The sequence below is a fragment of the Cryptomeria japonica genome, chromosome 1 (assembly GCF_030272615.1).
Source record: "Cryptomeria japonica chromosome 1, Sugi_1.0, whole genome shotgun sequence".
Taxonomy (NCBI): domain Eukaryota; kingdom Viridiplantae; phylum Streptophyta; class Pinopsida; order Cupressales; family Cupressaceae; genus Cryptomeria; species Cryptomeria japonica.
This window is the reverse complement of record NC_081405.1, coordinates 73,808,498-73,830,012: the sequence shown is the minus strand read 5'-3', so window position 1 is coordinate 73,830,012 and position 21,515 is coordinate 73,808,498. Positions and strand designations below refer to the sequence as shown.

Sequence of the window (21,515 nt, the reverse complement as noted above, 5' to 3'; positions counted from 1 at the left end):
CCTATATTTTTCAACAGGGGTTTGGGGGCAGTGCCCCCAAGTTGGGGTCAAGGGGTATCGCCCCTTGCGGGGTCGAGGGGCAGCGCCCAAAAAGGGGGGGGACGCGTCCCCGTGGAACACTGTTTAAAAAAGACGAATTAGAAGAACCTTATAAGAAAAGGTTAAACCCAAATGGATAAAACCAGACAAAAAGTATATGTAAATTCATGTATTAAAAACAAGCTGAAATTAAAATTTGGCCTCTCGATTGGAGTTAACAAGAACTGAAACTGAAAACACACATTAGCTATTTTTCCACATATAGAGATAATGTTTAGTTGGCCAGACAGTATTTTTAGTACTCTAGCAATCTTTTTAAAAACAATTCAAATATAGATGATTATGTCCTGATGCTTAAAATTGCATAATCCACACAATAATGAAATCTTCAAAATGCAGAAGCATACACAGATAATTACACCTTCGAATCAATTTCTTATTCCTTTGAATAACTTACAAGATAATCTTTAATGTTACTCACAGCTGCACACTAATTCACTATATTCAGTATGTTACAATCTTTCTATCTTGCTCGTATCTTTATACTAGTTCATTGAAAAATCAAATCTTCCAAAAATCAGTTTTACTTACAAAAAGTATCCTTATCCCTTTTAAGTATAAGATGGAAGATGAGCCTAAATTGCTAATGCATATCTATGCTTGATTAGACTTATTTAGCTAAATAAAATAATTTCACTTTAATCCTTAAAAGTGAAATACAAAATAGAATAAGTCAAACCTCTTAAACTCTTTCCACACCTTCACATTGAACCTGTAATAAAGTTCCAATCTGAGTTAAAAACTCAATACTCCTTCTTAGCGAGGAAGGAATTCTACACCAAATTATTAGCTACCTACTGATTTGTTGCTTCTTGGAAACCAGGAGGCTCTATAATGCTGCTCAAGTATAGAGGCAAGGGAGATCCTAAGGCACACATAAGAGTTTTTTTCACAGCTTACATTGAGGTAGCAAGAGAAGAAACAATGCTATTTAGTTATGAAATTTCTTTTGAGGCCTACTCTCCCTAAATGTGCTCTTAGGAACCTCAACATTTTCCTAAACATCCTTCAATGTCTGTGTGAACCAAGGAGGTCTTCTATCAGAAATAGAAGGGGCTGAAGTCTCTCACTCCTAACTTGAAGGTTGCCATCCTAAACAAGAAGCCACTAGAGTCTTTGGAGACTTGTTGTGACCTAATCACACATCACCCCATCGCAAATGGGGACCCCTACTTTTTAGGTCTTCTTGATCTTTTGTTTTTGTTTTGTTGGGTCTTTTCGTGGCAGTCTTGTCAGTCTCCTTAGTTTGCAAGTGTTTGGGGGTCAATTTGATCAAGTCTGCAACTCGTTTGAGTAAATTTGGCCAAGTTTGGAGCCTATTTTGTCCATTTTAGGGTTTTGCCCTTTAGACTTGGGTTTGAGGCCTTTCTTTTAGGTTTTTGGAAAAATTGAGTGTTGCATTGGAATCAATACCCTTCAAGGAACCTACACGTGAAATTTGAGCGATTTTTGAGCAACTTTCTATTTTTAGAAAGTTCCTTTTTTTAGGGATTTCATTGCCTCCTGGATTGGTAAGTGTCGTCTTGTCCTGTTTGGCCCTAATCTTAACATTTTGAAGTACTTACTTTTTATAGTAAGTCAATTCCAGGCAGATTCATTGACAGGTAGGGCTCCTGGTACTGAAGAGTGAGCATTCTTGAACATTTCTAAATCCGGAAAATGTGAAAAGCAGGTTAACTAATCAAAAAATGGCTGGTATCGATTCCCATTCCAAAAGTGGAAAGCATTGAAAATCTTCTAAGTCTGGCAGAGAAATCCATTTCAATTCTAGATATGTCATCCTGATCCGGAAATGATTGAAAAACATTGGTCAAGTCCAAGCAAATTTTCCTTGGCATATGTGAAATGGCGCCCAAGGTCAGGTATGAGCGCTAAATTAGGGTGGTGGAGGAATTTTCCTCCACCCCCAAAATTCCTTCATGATGGTCTTTTAGCGCCCAAAGCAAGTCATGGGCGCCAAATGAAGGAGGCCACAGAAAAACCAAGGAAAGAAGAATTCCTCCTCATGGTGATTTTGGCGCCCAAGTCCAATTGAGGGCTCTAGACAGAGGGGGTCATGGAAAAAATCATCAAAGGCAAAATTCCTCCTCTGCAGTGAATTAGTGCCCAAGGTTAGTTGGGGCCGCTGGATGGAGGGTGCCAAGGAAAGTCATCAAGCACCACAAATTCCTCCAAGGCATCAAATTAGCACCCAAGAAGAATGGAGAGCACTGGAGTGAGGGGGTCAAGGAAAGGCAATGGATTCAAAAAATTCCTCCATCATGCATGAATAGTGCCCAAGGTCAGGTATGGGCACTGGAGAAGGGGTGCCATGGAAAAGTTGGAAAATTGAAAATTCCTCCATGTAATAAAAATAGTGCTCGAGTTGGAGGTGAGGCACTAGGAAAGGGGGGTCATGGAAAAACAATTTAAGTTGAAATTCCTCCACTATAAGCATCTAGTGCCCATGCCTAGAAGAAAGTGCCAAACCAAGGAAGGGGAGGATTTTTCCTTCCAAGTGAAAATTCGTTCATGTGTTAAATCAAGTGCCCAGGTTTGAAAGATAAATTCCAAGGCATGGAAATTGCCAGTCAAGGATAGATTGAATAAGAAAATTCCCCCTTGGAATTTTTTTGAAAAATCCATTTTTGGGCATCAAAAATCATCCAAATTTCAAAATGATGATGGATTTGGATTTGTGAGATAATTTTCACTCTCCTGGACCCTGGAACCCTAATTTGAAAAATCCATAAAAAATAGGAGATGTTGAAAATTGATGAAAAAGCTTTCCTAGATCAAGGCAAATTCAAAATTTCAAGAAAATTCTTCTTGGATTAAATTTTATCTTCCTATAAATTTTCTTTCTCCAAGGCTTTCTCGCCAAGTGGATGGATAGTAAAAATCTAAAGTAAATCTTTCAAATATCCCTCCAAAATTCAAAATGGAAAGTTGGCGACTCAAAAAGAAAGAATATTCCAAGTTATGATGCATGACTCAAGGAATTAATGGAAAATTCCGTTTTGAAACTCAAGGATAATGGTGGGACTTGTTTGCATGGTATGATGGAAAGGAAAGTATGATGCAACATTAAAACAACTACCAATTTTGGTCTTTCGCCAACTTAGCAACTCAATGAAGGAATTCTATTTAAACAAGTGAACTCAATTCATTTCTCACATGCGAAAGTTGGAATTGGAGGGAGGTGGCAAGATTCAAGGACTTGAAGAATTTTTTTTTCCTTTAAGAAGTTTTGTTCGCGGAGGAATGGAGGAGGCAAGTAGGCAGCAACTATTTCCAGGTAGGCACAAATTAAAAACAAGATGAAGGGATTTCTTCTAGAGTCCAAAATTGTGTCCAAGTGGAAGGAGATCAGCGACACGAATCTAGGGACTTTCAACTTGGCTGCTTTCCGGATCAGAATGTTTGGAATAACTGGACATGCTCCATCACCTGTTGTTAAGAGTGGAATTGTTGCGGCGGCTGGTTTCCCTCCATCTATCCAATGTCCAGAATTAATCTTGGAATGCGTGAAGCACTAGAATTCGGAAAGAAGGACAATTCTGACGTCGAGTGGAAGGCTTCTTGGCAACCTGACTCCGGAAGCTATTGGGGAAACCTTCAAAATTCTGTCACATCATTCCATGACCTACAAAACTAAGGATAGAACTCAAGGACTATATGATGCAGGTCCAGACAAATGTGCTGAAACGATCCACAAGAACTAGATGCGGAGGCCAAGACCTCACATTTCCTAGATGCCCAAACAGCTCACTAGAGTATGTGGACTTATTGATGATGTTGAGCAAAATTATGGGGTGTTTGCAGGCCATCTATTTTGAAACATGGATGTTCTTCTTCATTAGTGAAGTCATAAATGACAATGGGATGGTGGATTGTGCTAGATTGATTAGCCATTATGTACACGAACAGTTGAAAAATCATAAGGAAAAGAAGACCCAATCCTTTTACATGAGCTCTTATGTGATTTATTCACTCGCAAGGATGGGTGGCTTCGATGGCTTGCCAAGAAATGGGCCCATGGGATGTGGACCAACACAATTGAAGGTTTATGAATGTTATCCCCAGACGCACCTATCCAACACTAGTTCATTCAAATTGGTGAATGACACTTTCACTATGTATCAAACCAGGTTGATGCAAAATGAGCTTCATACGAGAGTGTCATCGGAAGCCAGGGCAATAGTGCAGAAGTTTGGGGCCATGTTCCTGCAGTTTCCAAAGTTTACTTATATCAGGACATAGGGATTTTCCTCCTAGCCACATAAATTGCCAAGATATCTGTCAAATAAACTAGTATTGCTGGAACTTATCAAACAATTGATAGCATATGACCAAATTTAGAAAAAGAAAAGAAAATTATCTGTTGAATTCCCAATTGTCCTAGGTGATTATGTAGAATTGTGCTCGAACCTGGTAGTAGCTGAGAAGGCAGTGGAGGAATTGGCATTCTACCATTTAACATTCTACACATCCTAATCTTACTATGATCCATATAATAAAATCCGGAAGGTAGCTAGAATGAAGTTTGTGCACAAGTTTCACCTAAAAGATTTTTGGGCTCTTGCCAAGGATGATCTTGAGGTCAGAAAAAAGATGTTTTCTAGACTACCCCTTGACATGATTAGAATTGGTGAAATAATGCAAGTGCCGGATCAAGTGAAAGAGGGTCCAAACGTAGTGCAACTGGAATTTGAAAAGGTAATGGATCATCCTTTCCAGCTTCAGGATTGGTCAGAACTTGAAGTTGATGATCTAGACATTTTGGCTAGACCAGTTTTGAAGTTCACCAGGCATTGGATCAATCAGCATGTCAGGACGTTGAAGGAACGGAATGTCTGTAATGTCCTCTATTTATTAAGTGCTTTAATTATGGTTTTTTTTGTTCTTAGGTTAAGGGTTTAGGGAAATGCCTTAGCCCCTTCTGTAGATAACCTGGAAAAACAAGGTCAGAAAGATACATACAAAATTACATAAAGAAATAACCATGTAAAGACTATATGCAGAAATGACTAAGTAGAGCATAAAAGAGACTTATAAAATAGAATCAGTGATAATTTATGATCGAGTCAACCTCAATACTGTATGCTATCATAGGGTTGATAGGGTGTCTTGTTTAATTATTCAAGCATGATCATGTAGGGTGTCTTATACAACAGTTCCCCTACTCATTAAGGTCATGTAGGGTGTCTTATATAACAGTTCCCCTGCTTGTTATGATCATGTAGGGTGTCTTATGTAACAGTTCCCCTACTTGTTATGATCACGTAGGGTGTCTTATGTAACAGTTTCCCTTCTCAATATGATCATGCAGGGTGCCTTATATAGCAGTTCCCCTACCTAATATAATCATGTAGGGTGCCTTATACAACAGTTCCCCCTAGTATTATGCCAAAACCAGACTTATGTACACATATATATTCAGAATATTAAGATACAGAATTTTAATTATTATCTATCTCAAATATTTACCAATGCTGTTATGTACAACCGGTATATATATGTAATATCATTGCTCAGAAAGTCCTTACAAGAAAGATTCCCTTTCCCCTAGTATTATTATGTGGATACGAGCAAGCTCCAAAGCTTCGATTTTGATTTCTCCAGATCCGTAAACTCAATATTAATATTATCATTAAATTCTGCATAAAAACATTATCAGCCTTCATATATTAAGCATACATATTAAGTACATCCCCATGCATACCACCAAGAACAAGGATGTTACATGTCTGTAACTTGGTAACAGTTCTGATCTGATCGGATCAATGGTGATCTCTCTAGATGCTCTTGATTCCTTTCCTTTATATCTTTCAACGTGAGGGAGAGGTCACACCTCTTCATCATTTATACCCTTTGGCAAGAGACACAACCTTTCACAATTAGATCTGCACTTCTTATTTAAATCAGATCTGCACTTCTGATTACCAAATTATTCCCCTCTCAAATGAGGTTCTCTTCTCCCTTTTATATCTCATTGTTGAGGAAGTCACAACTTTTCCTTCCATGTCTTTTGACTATTCATTAACTTAATTAAATTTAATTATATTTTTATATATTTTTATTTTTTATTCTTTTGTATTTTAATTTTATTATTATTATTATTAAATTATATTTTAAAGTAGGGACATTACAATGTCCACCTAAGTTACCAGTTAATGGGAAATCTGGATTCCCACAGTGAGGCCACTAAAGGATCATCACATGCCCAAGTTGAGGAAGGAGAAATCCAACAAAAAGGAGTTGGACCTAGTGAAGGAAAGAGTGCCCCAAAGAAGCCTAGGACAAGGAAAAGGAAGGAAGCCTAGCCAAATGTTCAACCGGATATCTAGCCAGCTGTTCAGCAGTAAATTCACCAAGAAGAACCATAGCAAAAAAGAGCAAGGGTGGAAGAAGCTCAATCCCTAGCCAGTTCTTCCAGTGTACGAGAGGTGGAAATGTTCACGCAAGGAAATCCACTGAATCCACCACAGGGTGATTTTCTTATAACACACTTACACAGGATGTTCTTAGCATCAGCGCTGCACGTAGGCCAACTCAGCCAAGAGGTCAAAGGCAAGAATTTTTGTCTCATCCAAAAGAGCCACACCAAGATAGTTCATGGAAACAATCCTTGGAGAAAAATGGAGGAAGCTTCACAGGAACAGGCACAGATAGAAATTCAGGATCAGTCGACAATTGCTTCAGATTGGTTGAGAGACAGATTAAGAAAAGAACCAAAACAGGAAGTAGATCCAGTACAGGAGTTAGAAGAACTTCTAAGAAGAATGGATAAACCAACAGAAAAGGCGGCTGCTCGAAAGTTTTCCAAGGTCACAAGGGATGAGTCTGGATCTGGAACTTTGCATATAGCAAAGCCTGCAGTGGACAAGGACAGAAATGAAATCATGCTAGGTGATTATGTGTTCAGAGAGGTTGATTTGGGTCATGCTTCCTTGATGCAGGTGATAGATGAATTTGAAGGATCTTCCTTGGCTATGAAGGAAAAATGTAGAAGGCTAAAGAGTGAAAATAGGACCTTCTGCAAGTATGTCAAGAGTTTCAAACATCCACTCAGGGAGGAGGATCCATCCTTTGTTACGCCTTCCTCTCTTCCTAAAGAATCCATTGATGTCGTTGAAAAGGTTAAGAAAATTGCCCAATATTCAAAGGAATGGGTGGATGATGTTTTCACCGCAGTCGGAAAATTCATTGAAGAACTGGCAAGCCTTCATTCTAGACTAGTTGCCCTCTTGAACCGGCTAGAGGTAACAGATGGTGTGTGGGAAGATGTTCACATTTATCAAGACCTAACCATTCCACGACTCAAAGCCTTGATGAAAGTTCCAAAGCAGACACTGATAGACGGAAAGGTGATTCAAGAGAACGAGATTTATGATATCTTGCGATGGCTTTGCGCCGCCTGCACTAGAAGTTAGGCCTTTGAAAGATTTAGCACGAAGTCTTTGACTTTGAAAGACTCGATCAGAAGAGTACAGGAGGAAATCCTCAATGTAGCTGAGGCATTATTCGCAAGGAAGTTGAATGAGGGCGGAGTGAAAGTAAATTTTCTAAGGGCCCAGTTGCATGAATTTTTCTTTGTGGGGGCATTTTCCAAGACATAGGAAATGGTAGCTGAATGGGAGAGTTTTCTCTCCAAGAGTGAAGAAGAAATTACTTTGATGGAGTTTAGGATAGAAAGTGTGCCAAGTGTCTTCGTAGGAGAATTGGAGGCCGTCGTCGCCAAATTCATTGCTTATGCCATTAATGAGTTAGATAATGGTTGTCCATTTCCAGACGAGGATCTTCTAACCGAATGACATAGTGGCATATTTATTGCTGGAATACTTTGACCAAGTGGTAGTCAGGTCAACGTATGTTGAATTAATGGAGCATCTTTTGCATGCAACCATCACATTTAAGGTATTATGGCAGATTCCTTTTTAATGCAGTCGTCGCATGTGGAGATGATGGAGCATTCATGGCATGATGGGGCGACTTTTGCATGGAGGAATATACAACACATGTTGGGCAAATTTAGTGAAGAATGGTACATTTAGTGCACAAAGTGGATGCCATTTTCGGCATGCAGGAATTTATTGTTAGTGGATGTAGGCATTTAATGAATATTCCCACCTTGTTGCATCATGTGTGTGGAATCTTTAGGGGAAAACCCTAATTAGGATTTTGCATGTAATCATGGCCTGAGGCCTATATAAAGGGGTGACCCCCCTCATTTGTAAGAGATGAGAGATTGCTTTTTGAGATTGTTGCGATAAGTTGTTGAAGCTGTAACTTAATACATTGTTCAATTTGATGGTGTATACTTGTTTTGTTTTGTAACTTGCACAATCTGGCTTTCTTCACTTAGAGTAGATTTGCTTTCAGTTGTTAGATGAATGGGATTTGATTAGATTGTTTGCAATGAAGCCCTTGCTCATACCTTTTGTTATTAGCTGATTGTTATTAACTCTGCAATGCTAGTCTGAGCCTTTTTATTTGTAAACTCAACTTCAATCATCAGGTGGATATTGTTCTATGATGGTGTCCATTGGTGGTATGAAAAACTCCTGCACAACCTTTGAAGATTGCATCGTCTTTGTGTAGATGTACAAAGTTGGCGAAGCAAGTGCGGTTTGGTTTCACCCAAGCAATCATTGTCTCCTTGTTCTTAGATTTAGATTAGATTTCCGTAAACCCCTTTCCTATTTACTTTCTGCATATTTTAAACCCGAAATCCTAAAAAAAGAGCTTGCCATTGACAAATCATTTGTGAATCGGATTCCTTGAAAGTTATGAATTGTTTAATCTTCTTCATGTGTGTGTAAGTCCCCTTGGATTACCGGCAAATCACATCAGCCAACTGAGTCACATCCATTGCACATAGGAACCTTGGAGTTGATTGTTTGAACTCACTGCATTCTTAGCAAACAATTGTACTTTGATCAAGAGAGAGTGAAGTGACCGTTAGGCAACTTTATTCTATGTTAGGCGTTGTCATAAAAAGCACGTCAACAAGACCCAACCTCAATCTTTTGAGCTTCTTGCTCCTCAAGGTCTCGAGTCTTCTTGGATGCAATGTCTCCACCAAAACTTACTTCCCTATTAACTACTAGTTTCCTTTGCTTTGAAATAAAGACCCTATAGAGCTTTGAAGTTTCACTGTAACGCACAAATACACCCTTCCTACTGGAAGGTTCCAACTTGGTACTCTTCTCTATAGGTATATGGATATATACTGGACAACCAAAGATGCAAAGAGACCCACCTTTGGCTTCACACCACTGAATGCTCCTTTTGATGTCCAGTCCTCCAAAATCCTATGAGGACACTTTTTCTAGATACAGATTGCTATAAGACATGCGTTTGCCCAAAGAAACATCATCAAATTCAGGTAATGAATCATGGCCTTAGCAGGCCCTATAATGAAATGATTCTTCTGCTTTGCAACCCCATTTTGTTGTGGGTTGTGCAGAACAACTACCTCTTTATCCCTACTTCCTTGTAGAAACTCTCAAACTCCTCTGAGGTATACTCTTCCCCATTGCCTGATGTCAACACCTTGATCTTCTCCCTTGTTTGATTTTCAACTAGAGCTTTAAATTCTTGAATTTGCTAAAGACCTCATCATTGGTCTTTAAGAAGTAGATCCTTGTCTTGTAAGAGAAGTCTTCAATATAGGAAACATAATAGATATTTCTTACAATTAATCCTACCAAGATTGGTCCACACACATCTAAATGCATGAAGTCTAAAATCTCCTTAGACCTACACTTGCTACTTGTTAAGTCAACCTTGACATGCTTGCCAAGTTTGCATCCTCTACATACTCCCTATTGTTCATATTGAACTTTAGAAGTCCTATGACAATCTCCCTCAGAATAGGAAACACTTTGTGATGCAGATGTCCTATCCTCTTGAGCCATAACTCGCATAGCTTGTCATTGCTATGAATTAAAACTTGAACTGGTTCATCCTGTAAACTTGTAACCTATATAGATTGCTTGCTCTAAACTCGATAACCTATGCTGTAAGTGGGCTAGATTTTTTTGGCTTGATAAGAACTTGATCCTTGAACTCTACAACCAAGACCTTATTGTTCATAACCAAAACTAAAAGCATATTCTTCCTAATACTAGGAACAAACAACACATCATCAAACTCCAAAGAGTTACTTGATTGAAGTCAATAGAGAATTATACCAACTCCTACTACTAGATACTTGGCATTGTTACCAAGCTCAACCTAAACTCTAGAGTTATGTTTCTTTAAGTTGGTAAAATACTCCTGAGTTGATGACATATGCCTAGAGGCCCCACTGTCCACATACCAAGCATTCCTAGGAATGTGCTGATATAAAGACAAGATACCATTGAGGAATCTTTATTAAACTTAGAAAAGCGAATCCATTCACCTAAATTCCTACTGCGGTTGTCACTTCCTCTTGTTGCTGCTTCCCATGGTTCTTCTTGTCTAGACACTATGATGCATAATGACTGAACTTATGACACATGAAGCACTTAATTTTACTCAATTCCTTCTTCCTCGGCTGTGAGGATCCTTCGCATCCTTTCCCCTACCTTTGTTGTTCATTTTTCCTTTTATTTCCCTCCATCTATCCATAGAGAGCTAATTCTTGTCACCACCCATTTTGTTGCCTTTTGACTCCTCTCAAGTTTCCTCTTGGATAGTTATTCCACATCCTTTCGAAGGAAGGAAGGTTATTTCGAGCACAAATGCCTTGAACAAATGCTTAACATAAAGATGATTACAAAGTTGTGTGGTCTTCATCAGGTATTTAGTAATGATCTCTAATTTAGTCCTCTTTATGGATCTAAGTTTGTTTCTCAATATTGTTTTCCTATTTGTGTTTTGTCTTTCGAAAATATCAGTGTTCCACGGGGAAGCGCCCCCCTAAAAATGTAGGTGTTTCCGAGACGGGCACGTCCCCGAGATGCGGAAACTCCTAGAGAACGTCCCTCTGTCGTCCCTCCACCGCCACCAAGTTTCCTCCACTGTCTCCGAGACGTTTCCTCACTAGGGGGACGTTTCCCAAAAGTTTCTTGTGTTAGAAACGCCAAAGGGGAGTCCCAGATGTCCCTCAACCTTGGAGGGGACTTGCAAACTGACTTGCAATTTTTTAATACTGATTGGTAGGTTGAGTGTATCTCAGGCTGTTTGGCATTGTTTGGGGGCGAACATGGTTGCATAGAGTGATTTTTAGGAGGCTTTAAGGGGTTGTTTGGACCTCCAATGGTGATGTTTTAGACCTGCAACATATTTTTTAGTTGTATCAGACCTGCATTGTTGTATACAATAATTTAAACCAAATGTGTGTTTCGGACCTATAGTGATCATTTCAGCTGCCTTTTCAAGGTATTTTCTTTTATTGTTTTCTATTGGATGCTAGTTTCATGCAATTTGGGCAATCTAGAAAGTGTATTTTCAATGTGCTGCCTTGTACCAACATTTGTATCAGCTTGTAATTGTTATCAGTACTTAATAGCATTGATAAGCATTGTTTTAGTTTGCATGGTTCTTATGCTTGTTAAAAAATAAAAGATCATCTAGAGTGGTCATTACACATATAAAGATGTTTTTCATGACGATAAAATTGAAATAGATTTATGCTATTATTTCTATACCTTGAGCTGAAATGATAGGGGTAAGTTAATTAACGTTTTTACTATCTTTAGGGTTAGATCCTTTTAAGATACTCCAACACAATCTTTCTAGTTTCTACTTCTAACTTATTGTTCAAAGTTCATTGCAATCATTACAATGTGTTTACTTATTCCTTATATGGTTATACATATACATATTTTTGCAACTAATTTTTCAAGTACTAAATGTATTATGTCAACACCACTCCCCCGCCGCCGCCCCCCCGGCATTTCCAAACTTAGACCCCAAGTAGACCCGTCCCCAAAACACGTTTCCCCGTCCCCCCAAGGAAACGTCCCCAAACCCCGTGGAACTATGGAAAATATTGACAAGAGCATCAAACATCTCCTTGGCTATTTTCTTTTTTGACAAATGAGGAATTGAATCATCCTTTGCTACATCTATGATTATCCACTGGTCTTTAGCCTATTTCTCTTTTGCCAAGTGTTGAGTATTTGTGGGTGGAGTCATCACATCCTTAACGATTTCCCAAAGATCATTTTCTTTCAGTAACAAAATCACCTTGACTTTCCAAAGCAGGAAATTTTAATGTCCCTTTTGGGGATATTACTATATTTTGCCCTAAAACCACAATTTCAATTAGAATAAATAATAAAGAACATTTGAGAATACAAACTTACTAATTGAAATGCCTTCTATAAGAGAAACCTGGTCTAGGTCCTGCACACAATATTAGTCACTGGGAATTGACACTAAATCATAAGCCATAATATCATGTCATACTAATCATTAGCAAACACCAGGATATCCATAAACAGCATTTGTATTGAAATTCAAATAAGTCATTTTCTTTTCAAAGTAGGTTCCTATAATAGTCTCATTAGGAATTCGTTGAAACGTTTGTAAACTGCAGTCTCAAGGTTGGTTGCCCTTGTACTGTGAGAGCATGGAAGGTGGGCTCCCGTTAATAATTAGTATCAAGCCTTGAGTATTTGTAAGAATGTACTAGCATTGGCTGGTTATTAATTTATAATTTTATTTAACTGTAGGATAGTTTGCTTTTCTAAAATTAACTATCATATTCATGATCTTCGCAATTATTGACATTTATCATCAAACTGTAATCATTGCAAAACATCTGGACTCCTAATTGCATAATTTTTGAACTGTTCATTGTTTTTCAAAATTCGCAAGAGTTTTAGACTAGTGGGAAAATATCAATGGCTTAATATAGTGTTTTGTATTTTTAATGGTCCAGTTGGAAAGATTAATCCCTGTACACTCTTGCCCTTCTGGGTATCTTTCAAGAATGCCTATGTATAGTATATTCTGAAAAGGTAAGGGATGGAGAAGATACTTTATCAATACCTATATTTGTGTCATTTCCAAAAGTAGTATGTTTTAAATATAGCAGCAACTTTTTTATATTAAAGATCAGGGAGATTTCCTATTGAAGTTTTAATTTACATTGATTTCAGGAGCTGTCCTATTAAGATTTAATTTGCATTTGTACTAAATGCATTCTAATTTGATGTAGTGATTCAAGTTCCATTTATGTTGTATTTATTGAAATTTCAGATTTTTGACATTGTGATATAGAGTCATCGTACTTTACTGCCAGATGGTTGTCAGTTTGTAAGAGTTGGGTTATATGAAGTTTCAAATTTAGAATAGCTTCCAACATGAATTCACTGAAGTTTTAAAAGAATGAAGGCCCTGAATTTTTAAGTGAAGATGTATATGCACATACTTATATAGAGAAATGAGTCATTGTGTACTGTGGCATATATGTCTTTGCAGTGCATACACGTTTATTATTCAGAAACAAATAAAATAGCAAAACTACTAGAGTTTCAGTGGACTATAAAATGACTTAATTTTCATCTCTATTTGAGCATTTGTATTTGGAAGATTGGATAATGCAATTTTCAAATAACTGATCCCTAATTACTCATTGTCTTCTGTAAATACTAAATACTGATTGGTTCATATGTAATCGAACTCATCCAAAAAATGAAAGAGTCATTAGGACTGGGTCTTATAAGATGTGTAATAGCCTAAGTTAATATGCTTGATAGCTCTTGATGCGTCCACTATGAAGGTGCCTGAAACCTGCCTAAGCATGTCATTTTACCTTAGTTATCAGGTTCAAAAAATTTGATTCATGTGGCAGTCTATAGATTTGTGGCCTGCTCAATCTCAGAAAACTATTAAGTAGTCTTCTAATTCATTTACATGGTAGTGAATCAAACTACATGCATCAATATCTCTCAAAGGCTGCATCATCATTCAATGGTGGTTAGCATGGTGTATACAAGCTGATAAAAGTTATCCAGATAAATATCTTCTGCATAAAGTCATGGTTGAACCATACACTAAGGGATTGTATATTTATAATATACAGTCTGCTCAAATGTGATGGTCTGTGCGAAGCTTGCTTAATATCTTGCCCACAGGTTAGTTATTGATCTTAAGATTTATATGGTGCTGTGGGTTTTAGACTAAAGAAATAGACTTGCATCGCATACTTGGTATCCCAAGAATGGTTAAACCTTAAAGATTCTATAAGCAATAGAGATTAAAAATTTATACTTAAGAGCAAATAAAATCACCATCCTTCAATAGGGCATTTTGACTTAAAAGAATTCTCTTGTAATGCTTGTCTGTTATAATCCTTTAGAGAAAGTAAGATAAACTTCCCAGGGTGTCATTATACAAAATACAACTATGCAGAACTTCATTTTCCTCCGAGACCTCAAAGCTGATCTATACCACAGGATATCCATTTCTTTGTGCTTGGAAACATAATGTAGATGTTTTTCATAGGGGCTACAAACCACCATTAGTTGGAATAACTTTAATCAAATAAGTTAGATACTTGTATTTCAGCCTTTGTTATACTGGCTTTTTCTGCTGTGTCATGCAGTGGATGATTTCTTGTTATAATTTATGTTTGGGATCAATGGAAGAAGCTTGTATTGTTTATAAAAATCTGAACATATTAGGTGATGAACTGTATCTATCATTTGCAATGTGCATCTTGTAGGCATAATTTTTATCTTATTTGCAGCTCTGTATGGTTGTGAAACATATTTATGTGAATATAATCTTGAAATATGTAATGTCCCCTTTTTTGATGCCCTAGTTTATGCCCTAAAATCACAATTCCAACTATAGTAAGGAGTGAAATAGAGATATCATTTACCAATTAGATCCTGATTGAGACCTCTCAATCATGTTAGATATAAAATCGATCATCCCTGCTAGAGTTGGGGACATTATCTTAATCATTATTGTAAATTACATAATATACATTTGGGATTCCTTTAAGGTTCTACCCATCGCCATTATGGAGCACCACTTGGGAGATCATACAAGGTGCCTCAAGCCATTCCATCCAGCCCAGGAGCACAGAATGACAACCGTCATTCGGCCTCCCAGCCCCACTTGGGGTGTCTCTACCAGAATGGCTTCCTAGCTACTTGCATTCCTCATATGCACAATCTCCCCTCCAAATTGGGATGGCTAATTGGCTATAAGCTTTAAAGGAATCTTCATCATCATTAATTTTTCATATATGCATAGTAATGATAGAAATTGTGTAAATGCATATTAACTATAATATGTTAATTACATCCATTTCTACATGGATGACAAAATAGCAAATCAGTAATATCATGGTCCATGCATTATGCATCAGACCCAAACACTTAATAATGCACAGGGATTGTATGCTGAATATTATTCATTTATTCAGATTTCTATTTGATGGATCTCTCTTGATAATCTTCTATTACTTTTATGTACAGATCTGAATGTGTAGATCTTATATATCTTTATTTCCCCTCCCCCTCAAACTTCTACATCCTGAATAATATTTTATGCCTTATCACCCCTTTTTCTGAATAGAAGCGACTCTTACTAAGAGGGATGCCTTTATGAAAAGTGGGGGCTAGTCAAGAAAGTCTTCCTCTTCTAATTTCAACGCTGCCTTAACAAACTAACTATGACAATCATAAAAGGCAGATCGCACCCTTTGTAGACTTTAATATAACCATTGTTTTCTTAATTTAACAATCAAATAACTCTTCTTTTGTAAACGCTACTTTAGTAGACTAATTTCAATCCTTTTACTTGATTGCTGCTTTGTCACATAATACTTTTTTAATAATAATATCTCATTGACTTATTTCTTCTCTTCTTTTTAATAAGGATTACTTCCTTTAATCGTTGCACCTTTATTGACTATTATAATGATTCGCTTCTAACCTTCTAGTCAGCCAGCATGATAATGAGTTGCTTTGATATATGCGCCACCTTAGTTTCTCTTATTCCCTGTGCATGGAATTGTTCTATTTGTTTATTGTGATCATGGTAAACAATTACTGTCATATGAGTCGGCTTTGGAATAGTAATTTCACTATTAATTATACTTAATATCATTTCCATCTTTTGATGAGTCGGCCATTAAATTTTTCTTTCTTGCTTATCTTAGTTCGATTTAGGAGACAAGAAAATTGTGGAGTCTTTGAAAAGACAATTTTCTTTTGTTAAGGTATTTACTGTCAAAGCGGGGCATGACAAAACACGCCTTGTGCTATTAGATATTGTTTGAGCTTTTTCTAAACTGCAGAAAGCAAGATATTTCATGACCATCATGAAATAATAGTTATGTGACACTCAACATGCTTAGCTGTTTTTTTTGGAAGGTAAGTGGTGTGGAATGTGCTTCTGCAGAGCTGGATGTGTTAAGCTTGGAGAAAAAAATGGACCTGAAATCGGAGCATGTTCCAAAAGTTGCCACAGTGGGGCCTACAGAACCTGCTACTTATCAAAAAGCATACAAGTTAGCAAATTATAAAAGATGGATCCGTTCAAATCCATTTCTACGATTTGGTTTGCCACTAATTTCCCTTACAGCACTGGGTGCCCTTGGTCTTGGTCATCTTCAGCAAGGGAGGTAAGCAAAGCTTTTGTTCAGATTGTCTTCCATATTGTGGTATGTTATTCCTTTTCTTGTTTATAATGGCCTATATGTAAACTGTCTGATTGAACATTTTCAAGTGTCCCTATACAGAAAGGAAATGCAGAAGGAAAAGGAAGATCGTGAGTGGGAGGCTATTGAAATAACAAAAGCACTTTCTAGAGAAGGGCCTCTTGGCAATTCTGTGATCTCCAAACCTAAACAAATAAATTTAGAAGATGAACTGAAGGTTAGCAGTCAACCTGCATCACATATATCATGAAATGAGATTGTGTATTTCTAATTGCATTATAATGTGTTTACATTATTTAACAGGGTTATAAATTATAACAACCCATACTTTGCAAACTCGAGTGAGTTTTTTCTGCCTGGTGAGTAACTCACCAGAGACTCATGCACTGACTCCTAGAGAGAATCTCACCTGAAACTTGTGGGTATTTCATGAGTTTTCTCTGCAGACTTGACCACCCAAAAAAATTGCACACCATTCTAAAACCCTGATTTTCTTTTTCTTTTGTCATTTTCATCATCAGTTGTTAGTATCTCAGTGGCATGAATTGATGTGATTGGTTAAAAGGATTTATTGACAATTAGTTAAAAGCGACAAAATTGTAAAAATGGCATGCACCATGAAGGTCCCCAAGGCCTCAGAGCCCATAGTTTTTGGCTGGTGGCCCCTTGGCCCTGCCCTGTATCATGGTGCCTAGTGCCCCCAGACTCTCCCATTGGTTTTAAAAAGAAAAACATAAAAAATGTTTTGGGCTGCACTGGAAGGAAAACCTGAGGTTCTGGTTTTCCCCTTACTAGGATTGAAATTTTTAAATAATAAAAACAGCATTTTCCTGCAATTTAAATGAATTTTTCAGCAGTTTTTAATCTCCTGATTGAATCCTAAGTAATCGAATTCTATTTGTACTTTTGATTTGCCCAGAGAATCCCAATTCAGAATAATACTACGTTGATCAAAATAGACTTGGTGTGTTCTCTAAATTCATTTTTTATGCATCTCATGCATTAACTAAGTTTATTTTGTGTCTCAGTAAATTTTTTAGTCAAATTTTTATCAAGTACTGAGTGCAAGTCAAAATTTTGGACTACCGATTTTTTGACGAGTCCAAGTTTTGGAACTATGATAAGGATGGCATGGACCCGGAAACTCAAAATGTAAAGTGTCCTTAAATTCATAAATATCATGGATGGCCTATTTATTCCATGCGAATCAATTTCTACCGGCTGACATCTTGTCTGAAACATTTATGAAGGGGAAGCTGCAGCCAATTCATTGGCTATCTATCTTGGCATTAACACTCACTACAGCTGCAATTCGTTATATTCCATTTAAAATGATCCCCAGCATGTTCATGGGTTTATTCAAGAAGCCACCCCTGTTTAAGGGAGATAGCTGTTAATCACATTTAGTTTATAAAAGGGCAGAGAGCAGTTGTCCCCTATGGGGAAGAAGGTTATAAAGAAACTTCAAGGAAGGAGATTTATCTCATCATCGAATACATTTTATATGTCTGTTTATATCTCCTGTGGTGCGTAGACTGTATCTTAACAATCTGAGTATGAGACCCCTCGAGGCCTGAAAATTAAAGGGCAAAAAAACCCTTTCATTTTCCTTGCTGTGTTTGTGGACAGAAACCCCTGAATCAGGCAGATTAGAAGTTAATTACAAAGACACCCATTTTATTAAACTGCTGCACATCTAAAGGAAATCAACAGAACTACAGAAAATAATACCCTGATATAAGTCTGGGCATATTTCTGAGTATCCAAAGCAATTTAATCTGTGTTACATGGGGACATGTCCCCACCCCTCAAACCATCGTCCCCGTCCGTTGAGGTTTTTTGGTGATGGGGAACATTATGGAACGTCTCTTAGCTGTCCCCCCAATATGAAAAATTCCAGAAACGTCCCAGAAATGCGTCCCCAAAATTGGAGACAGCGGGAAACATGTAGGGAATGCCTAGCCATCTCCAAGACAGTCGTGGACATCTCAGACGTCCCTTGACCATCCTGGGGATGGCTAGGTGTCCCTTGCAGAAAAACGGTTTTTTATAATGTTTAAAAAAAATAGTTCATAACGATTAAAAGAAGACTGTTAAATATGTCATGGCAGCATTCTAAAAGCAGTATAACACGGCAGCATTTATAGCAACGGCAATAAATATCATGATGGTATTATAGCAGCAATTAAATTAATTATGACAACTGTGACAGCAGCTACTGTAGTATAACAACAATAAATATATAATGATTCAAATTCATAGTTGATGATATAAGGTATATAATAGTTAACACTGCCAGCGATAATTTGGATTTCTGATTTCATTGTTCAAAAAAGTTGCAAACTTCAAAATTCTTGTTATGGTATTAAAGGTGTATTTGCCATAGTGTGGTATTGTGTGGTATTGTGTGAGAAGTACACAAATATTTTTTTGGGGGATGTGGTTGGCATGAAAGCTGTAGACATCATGCAAACATTGTCATGCTATATAATGCTGTACATTGACTTGTAGAAATTTTACTCTCGGTCTCTTTCTTATATATATGTTGCTGTCCGGAAAAAATGGCCCTTGGACTACCGTCCTCCCATCCCTAAAATGCAGTGGAACATAGAATATAATAATTTTAATATTGACAGCAATATTAGATCAACGTGTTAAAAATAAGGAATTCTTATTAATAATCAATTGTGTAAGGTTATATTCTGTATACTAGAGTTTGAAACCAGAGGAACTAAAAAGGGGACATTACACAAAAACTAATGCATGATATTATTTGGTCTGTTTTTATAAGTTGGATTAGAATTTCAAATTTTAGATTCATATTGGTAGAATCTTTAGTATATTTGAACATTAGAAAAATATAGAGCTATGCTGAAAACAATTTGTGTAGAAGACCACAATGTAGAAACATTAGGGCAGATAATTTTTCCATTCTCGTGATGTTTCTTAATGTTTGACTTGGCCCTCTGCTGACATAGACTGATCTGTAGAGTTGTTTGTGCAGGCTTTGCAACAAAAAGTCAATATCAACGATTTTGAATATAAAAAGATTCCCAGACCGAAGAACACAGGGTGATTAAAAGGCTGCCAATGATCAATATGATGTCAGCGTGTTGTTAGGTTGCCAGTTATAATTAGATGAATATGGAAAGTTCAGAATTTCAGCTCTTGAGAATTATCTTTGTACATGTTGCATGCATTATTTTTTTGAGATTGCGCCTTTTATGCCTTCCTTCATTGGCATAAAATATAAGATTAATGTAAAATGGCTTTGTTCTTCTTTTTTGCATCAGTAAACACATGCAATTGATAGCATCAAACATGTTGTATTACCCTTCAACTCAAATATCTAAAGCTCATTTTGCTTTATCCAATACATTGGGAAAAACTAGAGATTTTTGTTTTATTTTGGGTATTCGTGAAGTTAAATCAAGAATTAATACCACCCTATGAGAGAGTGCGATGGTCAAATTTCCACCCTAACATGTACGGTTATAGCAATAGTTTCTGATTAATCATGGAATACATATTGTTGTGAACCTTCTTCACTCGCCCTTACTGTGTATGCAAACCATGGAGTAATGGGGACTTAAAATTGAATCACTTGAAATCATATAGGATAATGCCCCATCAAGATATTCGTCAACAGCTGACATGACTTCATCACTTTAACCAGTGGCCAAACTTCCATTATTGATGTTCACTTTGTATTATCCCTGAGATTGGAAGTGTTAGTGCTTCTTCGTTAGGTTCGGGAGAGCGCTTTGTTTTTCCATTGAGAGTAAAGGGTCAATGACTCATTTTAATTTATGGTTCGTTTAACATTTGTTGCTACCTTAAACAATTCATTGATGTGGCTGGTGATATACATCTAATTCAGGGTGCAAGATATATAACTATGTATAACTAACTAGCAATTGCACCTTGGTGTGTAATGGGTATGCCGAAGAAGTGTGGAAGGTTGATTAGAGAAAAAATGGGTCTATTTTTCCATACAGTTGTGTAGCACACAAGGTCAATTAGTAGGCTATTTCGCTAAATAATATTGTCTATGCAAAAAGGTCTACATGGAGAAGTAATAGCTTCAAATCAACTATGCATCCCACTTAAATGGACAAACATTTTTGAAACAAAACCTTTGAATTGAGAAGATAATTAGGCTCCATTACCAATAGTCTCATGTTTTGTTTGCAATAGGGAGAGTGAGGGAGAGTGAGGGATGGAAAGAGATAGATATAGAGGGTAAAAAGTGTGAGGAAGATAAAGGGGTAAGGTGATAAGAGTTATGAGATTGAGATAGAGAGGAAGATGGAGATGGAGATGGCGATGTAGAAGAGGGAGGAGAGAGGGATATATATATATATATATATAGAGAGAGAGAGAGAGAGAGAGAGAGAGAGAGAGAGAGAGAGAGAGAGAGAGCGAGGGAGAGATATTGGGGTAGAGAGAGATGGATAGATAATGAGATAGATATAAAGCTAGAGGCAAAGAGATATATAGAGGTGTAGGAAGAGAGAGAGAGAGAGAGAGAGAGAGAGAATTTAATATTGTTAAAAATTATAAATTATCCAAAATAAATTTAAAAAATATTGTATAAATTAAAATAAAAGTTCGAAATATGATTGTTCTACAATAATTCAAATCTAAATCTAAATTAAGAACTAATAATAAATAATAGTAACTTTCATATACATCAACAAAAATATTAATTTAAAATAAACAAAAATAATAACAAATAATAGTAACTTTCATATAATAAGTCAATAAATGATTAAATAAAAACAACAATAACTTTTTTAGTTTATTATTATTTAAATAT

General features: G+C 36.8%; 1 protein-coding gene across 10 annotated transcripts in view; it reads left to right on the top strand.

Annotated features, from left to right (window-relative positions):
* The window catches only part of LOC131041926 (uncharacterized), a 30,153-nt gene extending 10,051 nt beyond the window's left edge, over nt 1-20,102 (top strand). For 3 of the 10 annotated variants that reach the window (XM_057975185.2, XM_057975183.2, XM_057975179.2), the window contains 3 exons: nt 16,410-16,660; nt 16,778-16,913; nt 19,701-20,102. In XM_057975185.2, coding sequence (XP_057831168.2) covers nt 16,467-16,660; nt 16,778-16,913; nt 19,701-19,772 — 402 coding nt within the window. In that variant the 5' untranslated portion in view covers nt 16,410-16,466 and the 3' untranslated portion in view covers nt 19,773-20,102. Of the gene's footprint in view, nt 1-12,958; nt 13,038-16,393; nt 16,661-16,777; nt 16,914-19,700 lie in introns of all 10 variants that reach the window. The other 7 variants (XM_057975187.2, XM_059207602.1, XM_057975182.2 and 4 more) reach the window with 6 other exon arrangements.
* Nucleotides 20,103-21,515: the final 1,413 nt, after the last annotated feature.